Source organism: Tachyglossus aculeatus, chromosome 11 (genome assembly GCF_015852505.1).
Source record: "Tachyglossus aculeatus isolate mTacAcu1 chromosome 11, mTacAcu1.pri, whole genome shotgun sequence".
Lineage (NCBI taxonomy): Eukaryota > Metazoa > Chordata > Mammalia > Monotremata > Tachyglossidae > Tachyglossus > Tachyglossus aculeatus.
Window position 1 is genome coordinate 41,141,991 of NC_052076.1, and position 26,712 is coordinate 41,168,702.

A 26,712-nucleotide genomic window follows, 5' to 3' on the forward strand; every position below is an offset into this window, starting at 1 on the left:
GGGTGGGGGCTTCCTTCGTGACAAACAAGAGTCCCTGCTGCCCACGGGGGACCCGAGTTCCAATAATAATAATAATGATGGCATTTGTTAAGCACTTACTATGTGCAAAGAACTGTTCTAAGCGCTGGGGGGGATACAAGGTGATCAAGTTGTCCCACGTGGGGCTCACAGTCTTAATCCCCATTTTTACAGATGAGGTAACTGAGGCTCAGAGAAGTTAAGTGACTTGCCCAAGGTCACACTGTTGGGTAGGGACCATCTCTATATATCGCCAACCTGTACTTCCCAAACGCTTAGTAATAATAATAATAATAATAATGATGGCATTTGTTAAGCACTTACTATGTGCCAAGCACTGTTCTAAGCGCTGGGGGGGGATACAAGGCAATCAGGTTGTCCCACATGGGGCTCACAGTCTTAATGCGTTATGCACATAGTAAGCGCGTAACAAATTCATTCGATCGTATTTATTGAGTGCTTCCTGTATGCAGAGCACTGTACTAAGCGCTTGATGTGCGAAGCACTCTTCTAAGTGCTGGGGGGATACAAGGTGGTCAGGTTGTCCCACACGGGGCTGTCTTAACCTTGTGACTCCCAGGCCCGTGCTCTATCCCTATGCCATACTGCTTATCTATCAATGGTTATCTAGTGATCGCTGGTACGTACTGAGCGCTCGCTTGCCAGGCCCGTGCTCTATCCCTATGCCCTACTGCTTATCATCTATCGATGGTTATCTAGTGATCTCTGGTATGTACTGAGTGCTCGCTTGCCAGGCCCTATCTCACACGGGGCTCACAGTCTTAACCTTGTGACTCCCAAGCCCGTGCTCTATCCCTACGCCATAGTGCTTATCTATCGATGGTTATCTAGTGATCTCTGGTATGTACTGAGCGCTCGCTTTCCAGGCCCTGTCCCACACGGGGCTCACAGTCTTAATCTTGTGACTCCCAGGCCCGTGCTCTATCCCTATGCCATACTGCTTATCTATCGATGGTTATCTAGTGATCTCTGTTAACTACTGAGCGCTCGCTTGCCAGGCCCGTGCTCTACCCCATGCCATACTGCTTATCTATCGATGTTTATCTAGTGATCTCTGGTATGTACTGAGCGCTCGCTTGCCAGGCCCGTGCTCTATCCCTATGCCATACTGCTTATCTATCAATGGTTATCTAGTGATCTCTGGTATGTACTGAGCGCTCACTTGCCAGGCCTGTGCTCTATCCCTATGCCATACTGCTTATCTATCAGTGGTTATCTAGTGATCTCTGGTATGTACTGAGCGCTCGCTTGCCAGGCCTTGTCCCACACGGGGCTCACAGTCTTAACCTTGTGACTCCCAAGCCCGTGCTCTATCCCTATGCCACACTGCTTATCATATCGATGGTTATATAGTGATCTCTGGTATGTACTGAGCGCTCGCTTGCCAGGCCCATGCTCTATCCCTATGCAACACTGCTTATCTATCGATGGTTATCTAATGATCTCTGCTATGTACTAAGCACTCGCTTGCCAGGCCTGTTCTCTATCCCTCTGCCATACTGCTTATCTATCGATGGTTATCTAGTGATCTCTGGTATGTATTGAGCACTCGCTTGCCAGGCCCTGTCCCACACGGGGCTCACAGTCTTAACCTTGTGACTCCCATGCCCGTGCTCTTTCCCTATGCCATACTGCTTATCATCTATCGATGGTTATCTAGTGATCTCTGGTATGTACTGAGCGCTCACTTGCCAGGCCCATGCTCTATCCCTATGCCATACTGCTTATCTATCCATGGTTATCTAGTGATCTCTGGTATGTACTGAGCGCTCGCTTGATAGGCCTTGTCCCACACAGGGCTCGCAGTCTTAACCTTGTGACTCCCAGGCCCGTGCTCTATCCCTATGCCATACTGCTTATCTATCGATGGTTATCTAGTGATCTCTGGTATGTACTGAGTGCTCACTTGCCAGGCCGGTGCTCTATCCCTATGCCATATTGCTTATCTATCAATGGTTATCTAGTGATCTCTGGTATGTACTGAGCGCTCGCTTGCCAGGCCCATGCTCTATACCTATGCCATACTGCTTATCTATCGATGGGTATCTAGTGATCTCTGGTATGTACTGAGCACTCGCTTGCCAGGCCCTGTCCCACACGGGGCTCACAGTCTTAACCTTGTGACTCCCATGCCCGTGCTCTTTCCCTATGCCATACTGCTTATCATCTATCGATGGTTATCTAGTGATCTCTGGTATGTACTGAGCGCTCACTTGCCAGGTCCATGCTCTATCCCTATGCCATACTGCTTATCTATCCATGGTTATCTAGTGATCTCTGGTATGTACTGAGCGCTCGCTTGACAGGCCTTGTCCCACACAGGGCTCGCAGTCTTAACCTTGTGACTCCCAGGCCCGTGCTCTATCCCTATGCCATACTGCTTATCTATCGATGGTTATCTAGTGATCTCTGGTATGTACTGAGTGCTCACTTGCCAGGCCGGTGCTCTATCCCTATACCATACTGCTTATCTATCAATGGTTATCTAGTGATCTCTGGTATGTACTGAGCGCTCGATTGCCAGGCCCGTGCTCTATCCCTCTGCCATACTGCTTATCTATCGATGGGTATCTAGTGATCTCTGGTATATACTGAGCACTCGCTTGCCAGGCCCTGTCCCACACAGGGCTCACAGTCTTAACCTTGTGACTCCCATGCCCGTGCTCTTTCCCTATGCCATACTGCTTATCATCTATCGATGGTTATCTAGTGATCTCTGGTATGTACTGAGCACTCACTTGCCAGGCCCATGCTCTCTCCCTATGCCACACTGCTTATCTATCCATGGTTATCTAGTGATCTCTGGTATTTACTGAGCGCTCGCTTGACAGGCCTTGTCCCACACAGGGCTCGCAGTCTTAACCTTGTGACTCCCAGGCCCGTGATCTATCCCTATGCCATACTGCTTATCTATCGATGGTTATCTAGTGATCTCTGGTATGTACTGAGTGCTCACTTGCCAGGCCGGTGCTCTATCCCTATGCCATACTGCTTATCTATCAATGGTTATCTAGTGATCTCTGGTATGTACTGAGCGCTCGCTTGCCAGGCCCGTGCTCTATCCCTCTGCCATACTGCTTATCTATCGATGGGTATCTAGTGATCTCTGGTATGTACTGAGCACTCGCTTGCCAGGCCCTGTCCCACACGGGGCTCACAGTCTTAACCTTGTGACTCCCATGCCCGTGCTCTTTCCCTATGCCATACTGCTTATCATCTATCGATGGTTATCTAGTGATCTCTGGTATGTACTGAGCGCTCACTTGCCAGGCCCATGCTCTCTCCCTATGCCACACTGCTTATCTATCCATGGTTATCAAGTGATCTCTGGTATTTACTGAGCGCTCGCTTGACAGGCCTTGTCCCACACAGGGCTTGCAGTCTTAACCTTGTGACTCCCAGGCCCGTGATCTATCCCTCTGCCATACTGCTTATCTATCGATGGTTATCTAGTGATCTCTGGTATGTACTGAGCGCTCGCTTGCCAGGCCCATGCTCTATCCCTATGCCATACTGCTTATCTATCGATGGGTATCTAGTGATCTCTGGCATGTACTGAGCGCTCGCTTGCCAGGCCCTGTCCCACACGGGGTTCACAGTCTTAACCTTGTGACTCCCATGCCCGTGCTCTTTCCCTATGCCATACTGCTTATCTATCCATGGTTATCTAGTGATCTCTGGTATGTACTGAGCGCTCGCTTGACAGGCCTTGTCCCACACGGGGCTCGGAGTCTTAACCTTGTGACTCCCAGGCCCGTGCTCTATCCCTATGCCATACTGCTTATCTATCGATGGTTATCTAGTGATCTCTGGTACGTACTGAGTGCTCACTTGCCAGGCCGGTGCTCTATCCCTATGCCATACTGCTTATCTATCAGTGGTTATCTAGTGATCTCTGGTATGTACTGAGCGCTCGCTTGACAGGCCTTGTCCCACACAGGGCTCGCAGTCTTAACCTTGTGACTCCCAGGCCCGTGCTCTATCCCTATGCCACACTGCTTATCTATCGATGGTTATATAGTGATCTCTGGTATGTACTGAGCGCTCGCTTGCCAGGCCCATGCTCTATCCCTATGCAACACTGCTTATCTATCGATGGTTATCTAATGATCTCTGCTATGTACTAAGCACTCGCTTGCCAGGCCTGTTCTCTATCCCTCTGCCATACTGCTTATCTATCGATGGTTATCTAGTGATCTCTGGTATGTATTGAGCACTCGCTTGCCAGGCCCTGTCCCACACGGGGCTCACAGTCTTAACCTTGTGACTCCCATGCCCGTGCTCTTTCCCTATGCCATACTGCTTATCATCTATCGATGGTTATCTAGTGATCTCTGGTATGTACTGAGCGCTCACTTGCCAGGCCCATGCTCTATCCCTATGCCATACTGCTTATCTATCCATGGTTATCTAGTGATCTCTGGTATGTACTGAGCGCTCGCTTGATAGGCCTTGTCCCACACAGGGCTCGCAGTCTTAACCTTGTGACTCCCAGGCCCGTGCTCTATCCCTATGCCATACTGCTTATCTATCGATGGGTATCTAGTGATCTCTGGTATGTACTGAGTGCTCACTTGCCAGGCCGGTGCTCTATCCCTATACCATACTGCTTATCTATCAATGGTTATCTAGTGATCTCTGGTATGTACTGAGTGCTCGCTTGCCAGGCCCATGCTCTATACCTATGCCATACTGCTTATCTATCGATGGGTATCTAGTGATCTCTGGTATGTACTGAGCACTCGCTTGCCAGGCCCTGTCCCACACGGGGCTCACAGTCTTAACCTTGTGACTCCCATGCCCGTGCTCTTTCCCTATGCCCTACTGCTTATCATCTATCGATGGTTATCTAGTGATCTCTGGTATGTACTGAGCGCTCACTTGCCAGGCCCATGCTCTCTCCCTATGCCACACTGCTTATCTATCCATGGTTATCTAGTGATCTCTGGTATTTACTGAGCGCTCGCTTGACAGGCCTTGTCCCACACAGGGCTCGCAGTCTTAACCTTGTGACTCCCAGGCCCGTGCTCTATCCCTATGCCATACTGCTTATCTATCGATGGTTATCTAGTGATCTCTGGTATGTACTGAGTGCTCACTTGCCAGGCCGGTGCTCTATCCCTATGCCATATTGCTTATCTATCAATGGTTATCTAGTGATCTCTGGTATGTACTGAGCGCTCGCTTGCCAGGCCCGTGCTCTATCCCTCTGCCATACTGCTTATCTATCAATGGTTATCTAGTGATCTCTGGTATGTACTGAGCGCTCGCTTGCCAGGCCCGTGCTCTATCCCTCTGCCATACTGCTTATCTATCGATGGGTATCTAGTGATCTCTGGTATGTACTGAGCACTCGCTTGCCAGGCCCTGTCCCACACGGGGCTCACAGTCTTAACCTTGTGACTCCCATGCCCGTGCTCTTTCCCTATGCCATACTGCTTATCATCTATCGATGGTTATCTAGTGATCTCTGGTATGTACTGAGCGCTCACTTGCCAGGCCCATGCTCTCTCCCTATGCCACACTGCTTATCTATCCATGGTTATCTAGTGATCTCTGGTATTTACTGAGCGCTCGCTTGACAGGCCTTGTCCCACACAGGGCTCGCAGTCTTAACCTTGTGACTCCCAGGCCCGTGATCTATCCCTATGCCATACTGCTTATCTATCGATGGTTATCTAGTGATCTCTGGTATGTACTGAGTGCTCACTTGCCAGGCCGGTGCTCTATCCCTATGCCATATTGCTTATCTATCAATGGTTATCTAGTGATCTCTGGTATGTACTGAGCGCTCGCTTGCCAGGCCCGTGCTCTATCCCTCTGCCATACTGCTTATCTATCGATGGTTATCTAGTGATCTCTGGTATGTACTGAGCGCTCGCTTGCCAGGCCCATGCTCTATCCCTATGCCATACTGCTTATCTATCGATGGGTATCTAGTGATCTCTGGCATGTACTGAGCGCTCGCTTGCCAGGCCCTGTCCCACACGGGGTTCACAGTCTTAACCTTGTGACTCCCATGCCCGTGCTCTTTCCCTATGCCATACTGCTTATCTATCCATGGTTATCTAGTGATCTCTGGTATGTACTGAGCGCTCGCTTGACAGGCCTTGTCCCACACGGGGCTCGCAGTCTTAACCTTGTGACTCCCAGGCCCGTGCTCTATCCCTATGCCATACTGCTTATCTATCGATGGTTATCTAGTGATCTCTGGTACGTACTGAGTGCTCACTTGCCAGGCCGGTGCTCTATCCCTATGCCATACTGCTTATCTATCAATGGTTATCTAGTGATCTCTGGTATGTACTGAGCGTTCGCTTGCCAGGCCGTGTCCCACACGGGGCTCACAGTCTTAACCTTGTGACTCCCAGGCCCGTGCTCTATCCCTATGCCATACTGCTTATCTATCGATGGTTATCTAGTAATCTCTGGTATGTACTGAGCGCTCGCTTGCCAGGCCCGTACTCTATCCCTATGCCCTACTGCTTATCATCTATCGATGGTTACCTAGTGATCTCTGGTATGTACTGAGCGCTCGCTTGCCAGGCCCGTACTCTATCCCTATGCCCTACTGCTTATCATCTATCGATGGTTATCTAGTGATCTCTGGTATGTACTGAGCGCTCGCTTGCCAGGCCCTGTCCCACACGGGGCTCACAGTCTTAACCTTGTGACTCCCAGGCCCGTGCTCTATCCCTGTGCCATACTGCTTATCTATCGATGGTTATCTAGTAATCTCTGGTATGTACTGAGCGCTCGCTTGCCAGGCCCGTGCTCTATCCCTATGCCCTACTGCTTGTCATCTATCGATGGTTATCTAGTAATCTCTGGTATGTACTGAGCGCTCGCTTGCCAGGCCCGTGCTCTATCCCTATGCCCTACTGCTTATCATCTATCGATGGTTATCTAGTGATCTCTGGTATGTACTGAGCGCACGCTTGCCAGGCCCGTGCTCTATCCTCTGCCATACTGCTTATCATCTATCGATGGTTATCTAGTGATCTCTGGTATGTACTGAGCGCTCGCTTGCCAGGCCCTGTCCCACACGGGGCTCACAGTCTTAACCTTGTGACTCCCAGGCCCGTGCTCTATCCCTGTGCCATACTGCTTATCTATCGATGGTTATCTAGTAATCTCTGGTATGTACTGAGCGCTCGCTTGCCAGGCCCGTGCTCTATCCCTATGCCCTACTGCTTATCATCTATCGATGGTTATCTAGTGATCTCTGGTATGTACTGAGCGCTCGCTTGCCAGGCCCGTGCTCTATCCTCTGCCATACTGCTTATCTATCGATGGTTATCTAGTGATCTCTGGTATGTACTGAGCGCTCGCTTGCCAGGCCCTGTCCCACACGGGGCTCACAGTCTTAACCTTGTGACTCCCAGGCCCGTGCTCTATCCCTGTGCCATACTGCTTATCTATCGATGGTTATCTAGTAATCTCTGGTATGTACTGAGCGCTCGCTTGCCAGGCCCGTACTCTATCCCTATGCCCTACTGCTTATCATGTATCGATGGTTATCTAGTGATCTCTGGTATGTACTGAGCGCTCGCTTGCCAGGCCCTGTCCCACACGGGGCTCACAGTCATAACCTTGTGACTCCCAGGCCCGTACTCTATCCCTATGCCATACTGCTTATCATCTCTCGATGGTTATCTAGTGATCTCTGGTATGTACTGAGCGCTCACTTGCCAGGCCCGTGCTCTATCCCTATGCCATACTGCTTATCTATCCATGGTTATCTAGTGATCTCTGGTATGTACTGAGCGCTCGCTTGCCAGGCCCTGTCCCACACGGGGCTCACAGTCTTAACCTTGTGACTCCCAGGCCCTTGCTCTATCCCTATGCCATACTGCTTATCTATCGATGGTTATCTAGTGATCTCTGGTATGTACTGAGCGCTCTCTTGCCAGGCCCGTGCCCTATGCCATACTGCTTATCTATCGATGGTTATCTAGTGACCTCTGGTATGTACTGAGCACTCGCTTGCGAGGCCCGTGCTCTATCCCTATGCCACACTGCTTATCTATCGATGGTTATCTAGTCGTCTCTGGTATGTACTGAGCGCTCGCTTGCCAGGCCCTGTCCCATATGGGGCTCACAGTCTTAACCTTGAGACTCCCAGGCCCGTGCTCTAACCCTATGTCATACTGCTTATCTATCGATGGTTATCTAGTGATCTCTGGTATACACTCTGGTATATACTGAGTTATATTATCAGGCAGAAACTCCTCACCCTGGGCTGCAAGGCTGTCCATCACCTCTCCCCCTCCTACCTCACCTCCCTTCTCTCCTTCTACAGCCCAGCCCATACCCGCCGCTCCTCTGCTGCTAATCTCCTCACCGTACCTCGTTCTCCCCTGTCCCGCCATCGACCCCGGCCCACGTCATCCCCCGGGCCTGGAATGCCCTCCCTCTGCCCATCCGCCAAGCTAGCTCTCTTCCTCCCTTCAAGGCCCTACTGAGAGCTCACCTCCTCCAGGAGGCCTTCCCAGACTGAGCCCCTTCCTTCCTCTCCCCCTCGCCCCTCTCCATCCCCCCATCTTACCTCCTTCCCTTCCCCACAGCACCAGTATATATGTATATATGTTTGTACATATTTATTACTCTATTTATTCATTTATTTATTTTACTTGTACATATCTATTCTATTTATTTTATTTTGTTAGTATGTTTGGTTTTGTTCTCTGTCTCCCCCTTTTAGACTGTGAGCCCACTGTTGGGTAGGGACTGTCTCTATATGTTAACAATTTGTACTTCCCAAGCGCTTAGTACAGTGCTCTGCACACAGTAAGCGCTCAATAAATACGATTGATGATGATGATGATGACCTCCAGCACTGATACTGTTTTTCTTCCGGTTACATCACTGCCACAACACTTGGTGAAATTTTGTAAGGGTCAGTGAACATTTTGGTGGCTTTAAAAAAATATGGCAATCTACAGAGAGTTACATCCCCTCTGCAAGGGAAGGAGAAAGTAAGAGAGCAACTCTATAGCTTGTTCCCTAAGTCATCTGAATAATCCCTGCAGCAATAAGACTAGACCGTATCTGGCTGCTGATCCTAAAGATGTTCAAAGACGAGGAAAAAAAGTTCTTAGTACAAGGCACTTGATCCCCTGTGGGGTCCCCTGTGGATCCTACATGATCTGAAATTCAAGGTACTACGCAAGCCTTACATTTTACCAGGCTTTTGCCTGGAGTGGGAAGGAATCAAATCGCCAAAGGCAATTATGCATAAACTCGTACAGAAAAGAACTTGTCCAGCTATCAATTCATCCATTTCCCAGAAGCAAAAGAGCTGATTCAGAAATGTGTATCACCCAGCCAGCCCTCACAACTTCCCTTTGATTTCGAGAGGAAAGGATGACAAATAATGAAGCATCCGACTGACTCAAGTGTCGCCCGAAAGTGCCTCGATACTGTAGGACTGGAAAGGTGAGATATGAAAAATTCCCCAGGACTTACCAGGCCGTTGGGCATGGTCTGCTGTCCGTGATTCAAATACATAAAATGCTCATTGTAGCCTGTGCACGGGTACACCTCAATCCGGGGGAAGACAGAAAACAAGAAGCATTTGCTGTCACCTGGGAAAAATTCCAAGAAACCGACACAAAGGTCACTTTTCTCATTCAGCTTTGGGTGGAGACAAAGGAAGAACAGCAAGGAGTGTGGCTTAGTGGATAAAGCATGGCCCCGGGAGTCAGAAGGACCTGGGTTCTAAACCCAGCTCCTCCACTTGTCTTTTGTGTGGGCAAGTCACTTGACTTCTCTGTTCCTCAGTTACCTCATCTGTAAAATGGGGATTAAGACTGTGAGCCTCATGTGGGATATGGACTGTGTCCAAATTGATGAGCTGGCATCTACCCCAGCACTTAGAACAGTGCCTGGCACATAGTATGTGCTTAACAAATACCATTTTTAAAAAAGTGCAACGTTAAATGTAAGAAACAAGCAAGTCAAACACAAAGCAAAACTACATCTTCTGTAATAGCTCCTGGATGCACTCCTTGCCCGCCACCTGCACAGCTACACCCCTGAGCTCTAGTCATATCACGGCTGGCTATTGCATCAGCCTCCTCTGGTCTCCAGCCTCGCCTCTCTCCAATCTATAATAATAATAATGATGGTATTTGGTAAGCGCTTACTATGTGCGAAGCACTGTTCTAAGCACTGGGGTGATACAAGGTGATCAGGTTGTCCCAGTCTTAATCCCCATTTTACAGATGAGGTAACTGAGGCACAGAGAAGTGAAGTGACCTGCCCAAAGTCACACAGCTGACAAGGGGCAGAGCGGAATTAGAACCCATGACCGCTGACTCCCAAGCCCGGGTGCTTTCCACTGAGCCACGATAGTACACAAATCGCCTATCTTCTTGTAGTGCCACTTGACACACACCTCTCCACTCCTCGAAACCCTCCACTGGCTTGCAATGTCCCACTGCAAAAATTACGCAAACTCAACTCCTCCCATCTTATATATTCACTGTCTTCTACTGTTCCCCTCAGCCTTCAAACATGCTCATGAATCCCCCATCCTAAAATAAACCCTTGTTTGCCCCTCGGTTCCATCCGGTTATCATCCCATCTCCCTCCTACCATTCCTCCCCAAACTCCTTGAGTGAGCTGTCTATACTCACTGCCTTCAGTTCCTCTCCTCCAATTCTTTCCTTGATCCCCTCCAATTTGGCCTATGTGCTCTTCACTCCATGGAAACTGCCCTTTCTTTCTTGACAAATCCAATTGGCCTCTACTCCATTCTGTTTTCCCTTTTATATAGCCTGGGAGCCCCAGGTAGGACCAGATTATTTTATATCTACCCCAGCACTTAGTACAATGCTTGACAAAGAGTAAACACTTACAATCACAATTATTATATTACCCCAAATCCTCCTCAACCTCTCAGACGCCTTTGACACTGTGGACCAACCCCTTCTCCTGGAAACTATTTGAACTTAGCTTCACTGACACTGTCCTCTCCTGGTTCTCGCATTTCATTGGTCACTCCTCTGTCTCTTTGGTAAGGCTCCTCTGCCTCCCACCTGCTAACTGTGGGAGGCTCCTGAAGTCTCAGTTCTGGGTCCCTTTCTACTCTCCAACTACATTCACTCCCTTGAAGAACTAATTTGCTCTCATGACTTCAACTACCAAATTGACCTCTCCAGCCCTGAACTCTCTCCTTCCTTGACAACATCTCTATCTGGATGTCTCACCAACACCTCAAACTTAACATGTTCAAAACAGAATTCCTCATATTCCCACTCAAACCCAGTCCTCCCCCTGTCTTTCCCATCACCACTCTCCTCCTTATCTCACAAGCCCATAATCTTGGCATTATCCTTGACTCATCTCTCTTATTCAACCCGTATATTCAATCTTTCACCAAACCTGGTCACTCCTACCTTCACAACATTGCTAAAATTCACCTTTCCCTCTCCATCCAAACTACCACCATGCTCATCCGTTTATGACTTAATAATTATGGTATTTTCTAAGAGCTTACTTTGTTCCAGGCACTGGGTGTACTAAGCGCTGGGGTGGATACAAACCACATGGGGCTCACAGTCTCTAACCCCATTTTGCAGATGAGGTAACTGAGGCACAGAGAAGTGAAGTGACTTGCCCGAGGTCACATAGCAGACAAGTGTCGGAGCCAGGATTAGAACCCACGACCTTCTGACTCCGAGGCCTGTGCTGTAGCCACTACATAATGCTGCTTCTCAAATCCAACCTTGACTACTACATCAGCCTTCTCACTGACCTCCCTGCCTCCTGTTTATTTCCCTTCCAGTCATTTCTTCACTCTGCTGCCCCGATCAGTTTCCTAAAATCCAACTATTCCACATTTCCACTCTCTTCAGGACCACCCAGTGGTTACCCACCCACCAAACTCCTTACTATTGGATTTAAAGCACTCAAATAGCTCTCCCGCCTTACCTCACTGCTTTCTTACTACCACCTAGCACACACCCTCAGCTCCTTTAATGCCAATGCACCCACTGTACCACAATCTGCGCCCAGGTCTACTTTGCTCCCATGCTGCTCAAGACTTCATTCCAATCCAGCTCTGAATGCCACATAAAACACTTCTCTGGAGGTAGGGAAAAGGGCCAGTCAGGGAGACCCTAATCCAAGCAAACTCATTCTGGGCAGGCTGAATGGCAGCTCTACTCTGGGCTAGGAGATTTTCAAGCTGCCACAATTTTCCTGGCCACCCATAGCTCTGCACAGCGAGAAGCCCAGAGCCAGAACCCCACTGGTCTCTGCACACTTCCCCCAGCCCTACCCACATAAATTGGGTTTTAATCTGCTTAGCTTTAAACACTGCTTTTGTCCAAGGGCACCTTGAAAGTTTTCCACTGGAGCTTTACAAAAATACGTACAGTTTAGTCCTGGACTGCCCCTTGCTATAACTTGAATTCTGCACAATACCACATAATTTAGAATCTGCTTTCATGCAATGTACAAGCATCCTCGCAAATTGGAGAATTCCCAAACTGTTTGTGCCCCCACCCCAACTACCTACTGCAGGTTCAATGAAAACATGCCCAAAAAGAGGTTGAAAGCACTTCCACCACCTCACACTCATAGTAAACTTGTAGAGCCCTTGGAAATGCTTAGATATTTGCCTTGTACATCATCTTGTTGTAATAATAATGATGGTATTTGTAAGCACGTAGTGTGTGTCAAGCACTGTTCCAAGTGCTGAGGTAGATACAGGATAATCCCTCTAGACTGTGAGCTTCTTGTGGGCAGGGATTGCCTCTCTCTATTGCTGTACTGTACCAAGCGCTTAGTACAGTGCTCTGCACAAATTAAGCGCTTGAATGAAAGTTGGACACAGTCCCCGTCCCACATGGGACTCACAGTCTTAATCCGCATTTGAAAGATGAGGTAACTGAGGCACCGAGAAGTCAAGGTCACAAAACAGAAAAGAGGTGCTGTGGGATTAGAACTCAGGTCCTTCAGACTCCTGGGCTTGTGGTCTATCTCCTAGGCCAAGCTGCTTCTCTATATTATGACAAAATCCTAAGACTTTTGCATGGTGGTTTTTTTTTTTTTCCTATCAGAAGTTCTGTAAATCCTTTGAAGGGCAAAAACTCAGTTCTTGGAAACTTCAGTCCTCATAGAGGAATTCAAATATTCATGAAATCACCGGAAAAATGTTGATTTTTAAAGTGCAGTTTTTGGATCAGCACAAATGCCCAGGGATATTTGAAAATCAAACAGGACCATGAGTGGATGCCCAAGTTGCTTTTGAACTATGTCAGGGTAATACAGTGGTGCAACCATGCCATCTCCTGGACTGCTGATACAAATGTAAAGAACAGTACTTTATCAACAATAAAGCCAGAGGAATTTGGCAAGTTACACAATTTTTTCAATTGTACTAACTGTTTAGGGAAATACAATCTAAAAGAGTTGGCAGACACAATCCCTGCCCACAAAGACTTTTTTTTCAATTCTTAGAATTTGACATTAATTGTCCAACTGTTGTCCCTCAAGCATGAAACGTTAGAAGAGTCCTTCTAAGAAAATTCCTAATTTTCTACAAATTTATAGTGTTGTATAATGCCAGGGATAAGAAAAGTTTTTGACTTGAGGATATTTTAAAACGGTATGAAAATACCAAAATTATTAGAGCCCAACTTGTACTTCCCAAGCGCTTAGTGCAGTGCTCTGCACACAGTAAGTGGTCAATAAATATGACTGAATGAATGAATTAGAGGTTGAGTAAATGCTCAATAAATATGACTGACTTACAATATTTGGGAAGGTAGAGGGTTGGGTAGATGTGTTAAGGGATCATGATTTATGGAGTTAAGATTCTGGAGAATAAGATGCCGACGTTGTATTAGGGGAAGGTGGAGAGGCAATAAACAAGGGAAAAAGAGATATTTCCTTTTCATGTAAATGCTTCCCCTGGGATCAGAAAAAAGTATATTTTTTGTGCAATATACATTGTGGTGGTTGAGAAGTGAAGAAAAAGAATACCTATGGGGATTAAAGAAAACTCAGTAAATACTGCATACACATCAAATTCAAGTTACACTTACACTAAAACTTAAGATATTTTTCCAATGCAAGCAGTTTCTGAAATGGTTATGTTAGAAACACCGAATAGTTCTTAAAATTTCAACTAGATTGTGTTGTATCAAAATGATTAAAGTTGTAAAACTTTCAACTAGCAAAACCCTCGGAACATTACCATCTACTCAGTTATTTGAGTACCAAGGGCTAGTGTGAAGCCAGAAGCTAGGAAAAGCATATTTGGGAGCTAAAAATGAAAAATATAACTCTACCCCTTAATGATGATTGCCCTTAAACTTCATGAGTTTTAAACATATATTTTTTATGGTGTTAATTATGTGTTTACTATGTGCCAGGTACTATACTAAGCACTGGAATAGATACAAGATAAGCAAGTTAGACACGGTCCCATGTCCCACATGGGGCTCACAGCTTTAATCTCTATTTTACAAATGGAGGTAACTGGGGCACAGAGAAGTGAAGTGACTTGCCCAAGGTCCCACAGCAGACAAGTGGCCGAGGCAGGATTAGAATCCAGGGCCTCTGACACACAGGCCCATGCTCTTTCCACTAGGCCACCCTGCTTCTTGCCAAGAAGAGGGATAGATCTATCACACTGAACTTCAAATTTGAGTTTTCCAATCTAAAGGAACCCTTACCTTGAAATTGGGGTTTAACTTCCCAGGAGACAGCCGCAAAACCTCCAAATATGTACCCACTGGAGTCCTTTACAACCATTACACAAGGACCTCTGTGTGTAATGTGTCCACAAAGCTGGGAAAAGCTTTCTCCATGCACCTGAGAAGAAAACAGCAGCTTCCACTTATGCTGCACTTCTGTGGGGAGGTGAGAATTGATGTACGTAATGGACGGAAGGTCGAGGACACTAACGAAGCCCTTTCCTTGACCACCTTTGCATTCTGGAATGAAGTTGACAAGCTCTGGGTGAGGATGTAAAATATGAAATCCGTGTCTGATGACCACACTCAGATAGAGAGCTATCTGAGGAACGCGGAATACCCAGTCCTCGAGGGCCTTTCTGTCACAACTGGCATTAAGCATCGCAGGCCCCTCAGGCTTCTCTCCATCTGAAACGAGGCACATCACAGAGAGGTTAACTTCCTGGGAGTCCGCTTCAAAGCTCGAAAGCCTCCTTAATACTTCCCTTAAGGGCTGCTCTGAGCCACTACTGAATTGCAGAAGGAGAGGGGCATTGGGAGGGCACTAAGCCAAGGGAGCATCAGATGCTGCAGCGCAGGACATTTCCACTTTGGTCAACTCGGCATGCCCTGCAGGATAAGACATACCAGCCCCAGCAGTGGCATTGTCATTCACAGAGAACGTAGAGCATACATGCAAGAAAACATTTTCTGTACAACCCATACAGAGTCTTTTCCTCTAATAAAATTCAGAATGTTCATCACCACCCATGGAGTCCTTCAGATATATCTGACTTTCCCTATGCAAAAGCAGAGTAAAGGATTTGGCTTCATCTGAATTTTTTATGGTATTTGTTAAGCGCTTCTGTGTCAGGCACTGTTCTAAGCGCTGAGGTAGATACAAGTTAATCAGATTGGATACAATCCCTGTCCCACCAGGGGCTCACAGTCTAAGTAGGAAGGGGAATAAAAATTGAACCCCCATTTTTCAGTTGAGGAAACTGAGGCCCAGAAGAGTTAAGTGACTCGCCCACGGTTACGCAGTTGGGATTAGGTCCCGTGGTTCCCAGGCCCGTGCTTTATGCACTTCCCATCAAATTCTGATCCACATTGTTTTCTGCTGTTCGTAAAGGGACCCTTCTGAATTTGTCCTTCTATTTAAGGTAGTTCTGTCCTGAAACACTCAAGTAGCCCAGGTTATTCACCTTGAAACTTCAGTTCTGAGAACAGCTGGGCGGCCAACGTCTTTACTCCCGAAGCAGAGTCTCGCATCGCTTCCAGAGTCCAACCTCTCAGCTCATTTCTGTAGTTCAACACTTGCACCACAGACGTAATCAGGTCCTCTGTAAACTTTAAGATGATAATTTCACCATTAAAACCACTTTATTCATTCATTCATTCAATTGTATTTATTGAGCGCTTACTGCGTGCAAAGCACTGTTCTAAGCACTTGGGAAGTACAAGTTTGCAACATATAGAGACGGTCCCTACCCAACAGCGGGCTCACAGTCTAGAAGCGGGAAAACTAAATGTTTTATTTCAATCTAGCGAATGGGAAGGGGGATTACCAAATCCTGCTAGTGCCAACTGGGGTGAAAGGTGGTGCTTTGGGGTGGCACTGATTAAATGTGGGCTTGGAAATCAATGCTTCAAAGGGGTCAAAAAATAAACTTGAGATGCAGTTCAAATACTGAGGTGCTACTGAAGAACTGTTCCTGAATAAATGATCGAATGAATGAATGAATGAGTAGCACACACTTACATTGGATTTTTTTAATGGTATTAAGCACTTTCTATGTGCCAGGCACTGTACTAAGCACTGTGGTAGATACAAGATAATCAGGTCGGACACAATCTCTGTCCCATATATGGCTCACAGTCTTCATCCCCATTTTACAGATGGGGTAAATGAGGCACAGAGAAGTTAAGCGACTTGTCCAAAGTCACACAGAAGACAAGTGACAGAGCCAGGATTAATACTCAGGTCCTCTGACTGTCAGGCCCGTGCTCTTTCCACTAGACCACACTGCTTCTCCTCACTGATTTTCAACGGAAAATCAGTGGCCCAGTCACCATATCTAGATCAAAGGCCTAAGAGGTTCACATCAGGAGCTAAAATGGCTCTTTCTGTAAGCAGTCACACCTTAGGTCTACCAGAACCTACAGCAGAAGCTGATCTAACCCAGCTGAATCAACAGGAGAGGGGGAGATAATGGTTAGAGTCAGAATTGTGGTATTTGTTGAGCGCTTTCTATATTCAAAGCACTGTACTAAACATTGGGGTAGATTATTTTATTTTATTTTGTTATATGTTTGGTTTTGTTCTCTGTCTCCCCCTTTTAGACTGTGAACCCACTGTTGGGTAGGGACTGTCTCTATATGTTGCCAACCTGTACTTCCCAAGCGCTTAGTACAGTGCTCTGCACACAGTAAGCGCTCAATAAATACGATTGATTGATTGATTGATTGATTGATATGAGACATCAGCTCAGAACAATCCAAGTTTCACATCGGGCCCCAGTCTAAGAGGCCATTTCCACATCAGGCACCATTAAGCTAGAGGAAGACAAAGGACAGACATCCTCCTCCCTCCATTCTCGTTGGGAATGGGTCATTCCCTGATAGGGATTCCTACAAGCAAGGGACCCCAGTAGCTCACATGAAATTCGTTCAAAAATCATTAATAAGGGTCAAGGTGATCACCCTCGCTCAGTTTAAAATATGAATCTGTAAACACCTGGTGGCAGAGCTGGCAGTCACTGTGGATAGGAGTGAGTCCAACTAAAACTAACAAGGGAACAACATCATCCTCAAGCCTCAAAGACAGTGTTTCAAATAGTAAACTATTAGACAAACACACCTTGAAAGGGAAAAAGAAAAAAAAACCTCAAGCGTACTTCACGCCTAAGGATTTTACAAGATAGTCAAGAATAAAGGCAACTCACTGAGTAAAATATTATCAGGAATCAACATAATTGGCTGGATGGGATTTTACAAGAGATACAGAGGCAAAGGAGGGATTTTAAAATGTAGCAGCCTGGAGACTAATCCAGATTCAATAAAACACCCAAAAATATTTGGACAATTAGAAAGAAAGGGAATGGAGAGTAAAAAGACTGAGCTGAACATAGAAAGCAGACGCTTGGTTTCATAAACTTCAATGGTAATTATTGAGTGCTGACTGTGTGCAGAGCATCTGTACTAAGCACTTGGGAATGCACAATCTAATAGAGTTGGTAGACACAATCCTTGCTCACAAGGAGCTTACAGTCTTGAGGAGACAAAATTTAAAATAAATTACAGATACTGGAAATGGCAGAGTATAAAGATCTATACTTTAGTGTTTTATGTGGGGTGAGTATCAGAGAACCAGCATGGTGTCGTGGGTACAGATGGGCCTGTGAGTCAGAAGGTCATGGATTCTAATCTCAGCTCCGCCACTTGTCTGCTGTGTGACCTTGGGCAAGTCACTTCACTTCTCTGTGCCTCAGTTTCCTCATCTGTAAAATGGGAATTGAGACTGTGAGCCCCACGTGGGACAGGGGCCGTGTTAAATCCTATTTGCTTGTACCCACCCCAGCCCTTACAACTGTGCCTGGCAAATAGTAAGTGCTTAAATACCATTATTATTATTAACAATGTCCTTAAGGGGTGCACACCCAATAGCACAAGGAAAGCACAGGGGAGGGCAAACAGGGTGGGGAAATCAGAGTTTAGTCAAGAAAGGCCTCTTGGAGGGGATTATTTTTAGTGGCACGTTGAAGTTGGGGAGAGTGGTGGTTTGTCAGATATAAAAGGGGAGGGAATCCCAAACCAGAGATAAAATGTGGGCATGGGGTCGGCGGTGTGACAGTGAGAAAAATGAATTTAAAGGAGCAAAGTGTGTGGATTAGGTTGTAGATTAACAAGGTGAGGGAGGAGGAGGTAAGCTGATGGTGTCTTAAAGGTGATGGTCAGGAGTTTCTGTTTGATGGGGAGATGGATGAGCAGTTATTGGAGATTTTTGAGGAGCGGGGAGATGGGGACTGAATGCTTTTTCAGAAAAGTAATCTAGGCAGCAGAGTGAAGTATGAGCTGGAGACGGTGAGGCAGGAGGCAGGAATGTCAGCGAGGAGGCCAGTACAGAAGTCAAGGTGAAATAGTGGTTGGATCATTCATTCATTCAATCGTATTTATTGATCAGTTTGGATGAAGAGGAAGGGGTGGATTCAGAAAGATGAAGATCTGCCGTAATACAAAGAGGAAAGTGTTTGAGGAAGGAATAGTACTGTAAGTGGAATTTAGCAGGAAAAGGTAGATTCAGCAGTAGGAGAGAAGAGGTGTGGCTCAGTGGAAAGAGCCCGGGCTTTGGAGTCAGGGGTCATGGGTTCAAATCCCGGCTCCGCCACTAGTCAGCTGTGGGACTTTGGGCAAGTCACTTCACTTCTCTGGGCCTCAGTTACCTCATCTGTAAAATGGGGATGAAGACTGTGAGCCCCCTGTGGGACAACCTGATCACCCTGTAACCTCCTCAGCACTTAGAACAGTGTTTTGCACATAGTAAGTGCTTGATAAATGCCATCATTATTATTATTAGGGGGACTAAAATTTGAGAATTTTTCAGTCAGGGGCCATAGTTGATATTGTTATTTCTACACTTCCTCTTGCCCGCTTTCTCCATTTTCGATCACTGCCTTTTTCCGAGAAATATTATAGATATCCTACCTCACCCTTCAACCCCACTCCCCAATTCATCTTCCCTCATCCCCAGCAGCATTTTCTGGCTCTGAAGAATTCCAAAGGAACTTCAATCCCTGCTTTGAGAAACCCTGAAGGAATAAAAATAGTAGCAGGATTTGGGGTTCTGCTTTAATCATTTAATCATACAACCATAGGTTTCTCAGAATTTTGCTTCATCATTTCTTTACCTCTTGAATGTGCTTTCCTTTCACAGGTCCTTCAGCTGCAGATAACATTTTCATGATCATGGCACTCTTCTCTTCTGCATTTCCTTTTAAAAGGTCCGACATGAAAACGATACCCTGTTCCTTAATAATGTGTTCACTTGGTCCAGATGATTTTCCCATTAAATCAACATTCTTCATGCCATTGTAGAGCCTTGCAGTCATTAGCTTGGGTAAAGCTTCACCTACATAAGCCTGTTATTTATAGGGAGGAGGATAAAATGGAAACTCATTAGGACACAACTTTAAAAGAAGCTCTGCACAGACACAGATAAGTAGCTGTACTTTGCCTGGAAGTATTTCATACATTATGAAATGCTAAATTCTAAACTCTTTGAGGAAAGGATCATGTATATCAACTCTACTGTACTGTACTCTTCCAAGCACTTGGTACATTGTGCTGTGCACACAGTAAGTGCCCTCTATATTATCTAAATTCCTACTGAAACATCCCAAAAGCACGCAAAGAAAAGAGTCTGTCAGTCAATTGTATTTATTAAGCATATACTGACTAAGCACTTGGGAGAATACAACATAAAAATAGACATATTCCCTCCCCACAGCAAGCTTACAATCTAGAGGGGGGACAGACACAGACATTAATACAAAGAAATAAATTACAGATATGCACATAAGTGCTCCCTTAGTTAAAAAAAGGTAACGTTTAAATGTTCACTGAATTCAAAAAAGTGCATTTTACCTTCTTGAGATAAGCTGCCTACTTAGGGAAGGAAATTCCATTATGATACCCTCAAACTTTGCTCTACTCTTTCAAAATGAAGTTTCATTCATTTAGGATAAATTAGGGACTACGGAAATCCAACACGTGGTTGGTGATAAGTACCCATTGAAGAAGAAAGGGTGAATTTGGGAATACAGTTCCAGCTTCTAGTATAGAGTAATAATTATCAAAATGTTCTCCAGACAATATTGGGAGACAATGGGAAGTGACAGATGAAACAGCAAAAGCTTAAGCAGCAGAATGTGTCACACTGATGCTGCTATACAGGTAAGGTAAGGTTAGGAACCTAAAATGGTCTATGGCTTCCCAGAACCAATGCATATAATGGAAGAGCACAGGACGAGGAGTCAGAGGACCTGGGTTCTAATTCTGGCACTGCCAGGTGTCTGATGCAAGACTTTGGGCAAGTCACATAACTTCCCTGTGCCTCAGTTTCCTCATCTTTAAAATAAAGATCCAATTAGCCTATTCTACCTCCTACTATGACTGGGAGCCTCATGTAGGGCAGTGACTGCATCTGGCTTGATTAGCTGGTATCTATGCCAGTGCTTAGAACTGTGCTTGACATATAATAAGTGCTGGAATATAATAACAATCACATTTATTGATGTGATTCAGCGCTTAGAACAGTGCTCTGCACATAGTAAGCGCTTAACAAATGCCATTATTATTATTATTTATTGAGCGTTTACTGTGTCAGAGCACCGCATTAAGTGCTTGGGAGAGCACATTACAACAGAGTTGGTAGATACATTCCCTGCCCACAACAAAGGAGCCCGGGCTTTGGAGTCAGAGGTCATGGGTTCAAATCTCGGCTCCGCCAACTGTCAGATGTGTGACCTTGGACAAGTCACTTAACTTCTCTGGGCCTCAGTTACCTCATCTGTAAAATGGGGATTAAGACTGTGAGCCCCACAGGGGACAACCTGATTACCTTGTAACCTCCCCAGCGCTTAAAACAGTGATTTGCACATAGTAAGTGCTTAATAAATGCCAACATTATTATTATTATTATTAGAAGGGGAGATGAGCATTAATATAAATAAATTTTGGATATGTACGTAAGTGCTGTGAGGCTAAGGGAGCGGGAAAATAATAATGAAAATACCAGCTGGTAAATTTTCAGTTCTTAAATCAAATTGTGTCAGTCTTTGTTATGGTCTTCTAACTGATCTTTGTACTTGGAAATTAACATAAGTATTTTAATTTTGCCCCTTGCCTCCACTCCATCGGTCATCGACTGTCACACAGTTGGTTTTGTCACGAGACAAAACTTCAACAGATCTTGGTTTAGTGGATACACCACTGGCCTGGGAGTCAGAAGGTCATGGGTTCTAATCCCAGCTCCACTCTTTGTCTGCTGTGTGACCTTGGGCAAGTCACTTCACTTCTCTGGGCCTCAGTTCCCTGATCTGGAAAATGGGGATTGAGATTGTGAACCCCATGAGGGTCAGGGACTGTGTCCAACCTGACTTGCTTGTATCCACCCCAGCGCTTAGTACAGTGCCTGGCACACAGTAAGCGCTTAACTAATACCATTATTATTGATACATTATTATACCATTATTTATATTTATATTATTGATAATATAATACATTTTAAATTTGCTGTGGCATGTCAACTAGCTTTGCATTAATGATAGATGAAAGTAGTTTATCAGGAGATACAAATCAAAAGATGAGCGATTCTGAAGTGGATGAAAACTGATAAACTCCACTGGGTTGCTCTTGTGACAATTTACCACAGAAGCAGCATATCCCACAGTACAACTCTACTCTAAATGCCCATGAAGAAATTATTTCTACTTTTGTTCTTATCTCTACCCCAGTTTCAAATATTAGTCTGAGACAGCTTCCTTTTCACCAATGAGAGAAACCCCCAGAAATAAAGAAAAATAAATTGTTCTTGATATTAAAATGGAAACATTAATTCATAAATACTAAGATGTATTTAGAATAATATTTAGCATTATTCTTGCCTCCAGCATTTCCAGGGATACAGATTTTGGGGGAGTCTTTCCATCCTTTACACCAGATGATCCATTCAAACCTGATATTGCATCAAACATTCCATCAATCTCGGTTTGCTCTTCGGGAAGAAACTGTGAATGATAGTTCCTATAGGAGCTGCTTTCAACATTCCCCATCTTTTCCAAAGGATGAAGGAATTCTGGGAGGAAAATTAAAAAAAAAAACAGCAAATGACACAAAGTTAGAAACCAAGTAAAAGAGAAATATTGTAGACTATAACAGCCAGCATTCGCATGCCCAACCTTTATGGACACAAAGAAAAATCAAAGTAACACAACATATAATCAATCAATGGTATTTGCAAAGTGCTTACTACATGCCCAGTACTGTATTAAGCACTTGGGAGAGTAGAATACAAGAGAATTAGCTGACACTTTCCCTGCCCATAACAAGTTTACAATCTAGAGGACTGTATATACCTTAAGGAAGAATTAGTGTGTTGTTTAAATACACTGAAAAGAGAGTGATAATGAAAATAATTTAAAAGATCAATAATAATAATATTTGTTAAGGTTTATTATACACCAAGCGCTATGCTAAGTGGTTACGTAAATGCTGTATTTACAGATTGGACACAGTCTCTGTCCCACATAGGGCTCACAGTTGGTTGGAAAATGGATTATATATTCTACCAATCCAAATTCCCATCCTAGGTTTGAGTTTTTTGGGGCTGTTTGCTTTTTAATGGAAAAAAATCAGTGTGATTTAATGATTGAATTTTCCTGAACACATATAACTGTCTATATGAATGTATCAGTATTTTATCTAATCATGACAGAGTGGGCACTTTCTCTGATGGGACTACGGAAAAAAAAGGCCAGTAAGAAACCTTCTGAAATATTTACATGCTTAATGGAAAATAGGTAATAGTTTTTAAAAGTCCTGATCTTCTACTCAAATAATGCCAACAAATGAAAAATTTAACTATTACTTAATGCCAATTGTGTGAAGCATTAGGGAAACTTGGTGATGAAATTTCCCCTCGGAAACAAAAAAAATAAGCCTTAGTCCTGAGGCTTCAAGACCAAGAACCTGAGAGATGGGGGTAAAGTGGTAGTAGCTTGAGGACCATAATAGTAATAATGATAGAAATATTACAGAAATAATGCCAATTGCCAAATACTGCGACTTGCTGGGATAAATACAATCCAATCAGATCAAGCATGGTCCCTGTCACAAGCATAGTCCCTTGGCTAAAAATCTAAGGAGAGAACAGATTTATTTTTTTTTAACAGATGAGGAAATTGAGATACAGAAAAGTTGAGGGATTTGTTCAAGGTCACACAGCAGGGGATTAGAAATCAGGTCTCTTGATTCCCAGTACAGGACTCTTTCCACTAAGCCACACTACTCTTCGTTTACAGTAGTGTACAATATGTCAAAAAACCAGAAAGACCAGTGATTTTTACTCTGCCACTCATTCAAGCTTGTGAATTTGGGCAAACATGGCTGTTACCCAATTTCCTAATTGAATTAGCAACTGTGGCAGGGTTATGGTTACTGGAAGGAAGTTTGCAGAACTCTGATCTAGGACACTTCCACTCTCATCAAGAATATCAATCAATGGTATTTATTGAGCGCTTACTACGTGCAGAGCACTGTGCTAAGTGCTTGGGAGAATACAATGCAACAGAATCAGCAGCCACTTTCCGTACTATGTCATATGTGGCTTAGTGGCAAGAGCCCGGGCTTGGGAATCAGAAGTCGTGGGTTCTAATCCCAGCTCCGCCACTTATCAGCTGTGTGACTATGGGCCAGTCACTTAACTTCCCTGTGCCTCAGTTACCTCATCTGTAAAAATGGGGATTAAGACTGTAAGCCCCATGTGGGACAACCTGATTACCTTGTATCTACCCCAGCACTTAGAACAGTGCATGGCACATAGTAAGTGCTCAACAAATACCATTATTATTATTATTATATGTAGGACTATATTGTGTGCTGGGGGAAGCATTAAAAAAAAGATATGATTCTTGCCCCAAGGAGCTAATTTTTTAATAGGGCAGTGGACATAGCATACTGTCCAAGAGCAAGCACCTAGGCTGAGAGAGTTGATTATTAAAACAGAATTAGATTAGTAAAGAAAACTCCCTAAGGTTTTTTCACATTAACATTGGGCAATTACTCTTCTGACATTTAGAAACTCAGGCAGTTGTTATCAAAAATGAACTTGCAATGTAACGGTCTATCATTCCAAGAATCCATTTCTTATGAGCATGCAAATGAATTTATCAGAACACGCCAGGAATTATCGGATAACAACACTCCAAATCTGGACAACTGCTTACATTAACGCACTATTTTTCATTCATTCCTGAACTTCGGCGAAGTTCATGGAGCACAGTGAAACCTCTGCTTGACAGAAGGCAGGAGAACAAGAGGCTGACCTTACAAGTCAATGGAGAGGACGGGTATTCACTGATTGTGGTATACTAATTGTCGGGTTAAATGCTTATTATGCGCCAAGCACTGTACTAAGTGCTGAGGTAGATACAAGGTAAACAGGTCAGACATAGTCCCTGTCCCACAGGGGTCCACAATCTAAATAAGAGGGAGAACAAGTACTGAATTCCCATTTTAAAGATAAAGAAACTAAGGCACAGAAATGTTATCTAAGCTATTAACCAATATTATTTACTGCGTGACTATTGTGGGCAGGCCACAGTATTAAGCAATCAGGAAAGTACAACAGAGCTAAGGAACGGCAACGTTACAGAAAGATGAAGTCGGAATCTGTCCTCTGGTACTTACAATTGGGACAAACTGAGAAGCAGTGTGGCTTAGTGAAAACAGCCCGGGCTTGGGAGTCAGAGGTCGTGGGTTCAAATCCCGGCTCCGCCCACAGTCTGCTGTGTGACCTTGGGCAAGCCGCTTAACTTCTCTGTGCCTCAGTTACCGCATCTGTAAAACAGGAATTAAGACTGTGAGCCCCCTGTGGGACAACCTGATTGCCTTGTATCTACCCTAGCGCTTAGAACAGTGCTCGGCACATAGTGGCTCAGGGGAAAGAGCCCGGGCTTTGGAGTCAGAGGTCATGGGTTCGAATCCCGGCTCCGCCACATGTCTGCTGTGTGACTTTAGGCAAGTCACTTCACTTCTCTGAGCCTCAGTTACCTCATCTGGAAAATGGGGGTGAAGACTGTGAGTCCCACGTGGGACAACCTGATCCCCTTGTATCCTCCCCAGAGCTTAGAACAGTGCTTTGCACATAGTAAGCGCTTAACAAATGCCATCATCACCATCATCATCATAGTAAGTGCTTAACAAATGCCATCATTTTTTTTTAATTTAGTGGATACAGCTAGGGCCTAGGAGTTAGAAGGACCTGGGTTCTAATCCTGCCTCTGCCACTTGTCTGTTGTGTGACCTTAACTTCTCTGTGCTTCAGTTACCTTATCTGTAAAATGAAGATTAAGATTGTGAGTCCCATGTGAGACATGGTCCAACCTGATTAGTGTGTATCTACTCCAGTGCTTAGTACAGTGCCTGGCACAAAGTAAACACCTAACAAATACCACCCAAAAATCTGTATGGATTTCATTCCGCAGAGGTTCCTGCAATTCTTATTAATAATGATAACAATAATAATGGTACTTGCTCAGTGCTTCGTATGTGTCAAGTGTTGAGGTAGATAAAAGATCATCAGATTCATTCAATTGTATTTATTGAGTGCTTACTGTGTGCAGAGCATTGTACTAAGCGCTTGGAAAGTACATTAGCTCAGACCCAATCCCTGTCCCACATGAGGCTCACAGTCTGAGAAAGAGGGAGAACAGGTGTTTCATGCCCATTTTACAAGACGAGAAAACTGAGGACCAGAAAAGTTGTGACTTGCCCATGGTCATACAACTGGTAAATGGTGGTGCCAGGATCAGAACTGAGATCCTCTGACATTCAGGCCTGTCGGTGCTCTTTCTGCTAGCAGGCCAGACTGCTTCACACTTTTGAAACCATCAAAATAATTAATTTAAAGAAGAGAAAGAGCCAAATCATTCATTCAATGGTGTTTAGTCAGCCCCGAATGTGTAGTGAGCTTGGGAAAGTTCAGTTCAGCAGAGTTGGTAGGCACAATTCCTGCCCTGGAGAAGTTTACCAGCATGGCCCAGTGGCAACAGCACGGGTTTGGGAGTCAGAGGTCATGGGTTCAAATCCCGGCTCCGTCAACTGTCGGCTGTGTGACTTTGGGCAAGTCACTTAGCTTCTCTGTGCCTCAGTTCCCTCATCTGTAAAATGGGGATTAAGACTGTGAGCCCCCCGTGGGACTACC

General features: G+C 45.1%; 1 protein-coding gene across 1 annotated transcript in view; it reads right to left on the reverse strand.

The window, feature by feature from the left end:
• MEAK7 (MTOR associated protein, eak-7 homolog) overlaps positions 1-25,231 on the reverse strand; it is a 30,176-nt gene extending 4,945 nt beyond the window's left edge. Inside the window, exons 1-6 of the mRNA XM_038754125.1 lie at positions 25,197-25,231; positions 22,394-22,584; positions 19,637-19,867; positions 15,935-16,079; positions 14,730-15,158; positions 9,508-9,626 (exon numbers count right to left, since the gene is read on the reverse strand). Coding sequence (XP_038610053.1) covers positions 9,508-9,626; positions 14,730-15,158; positions 15,935-16,079; positions 19,637-19,867; positions 22,394-22,561 — 1,092 coding nt within the window. The 5' untranslated portion in view covers positions 22,562-22,584; positions 25,197-25,231. The remainder of the gene's footprint in view (positions 1-9,507; positions 9,627-14,729; positions 15,159-15,934; positions 16,080-19,636; positions 19,868-22,393; positions 22,585-25,196) is intronic.
• Positions 25,232-26,712: the final 1,481 nt, after the last annotated feature.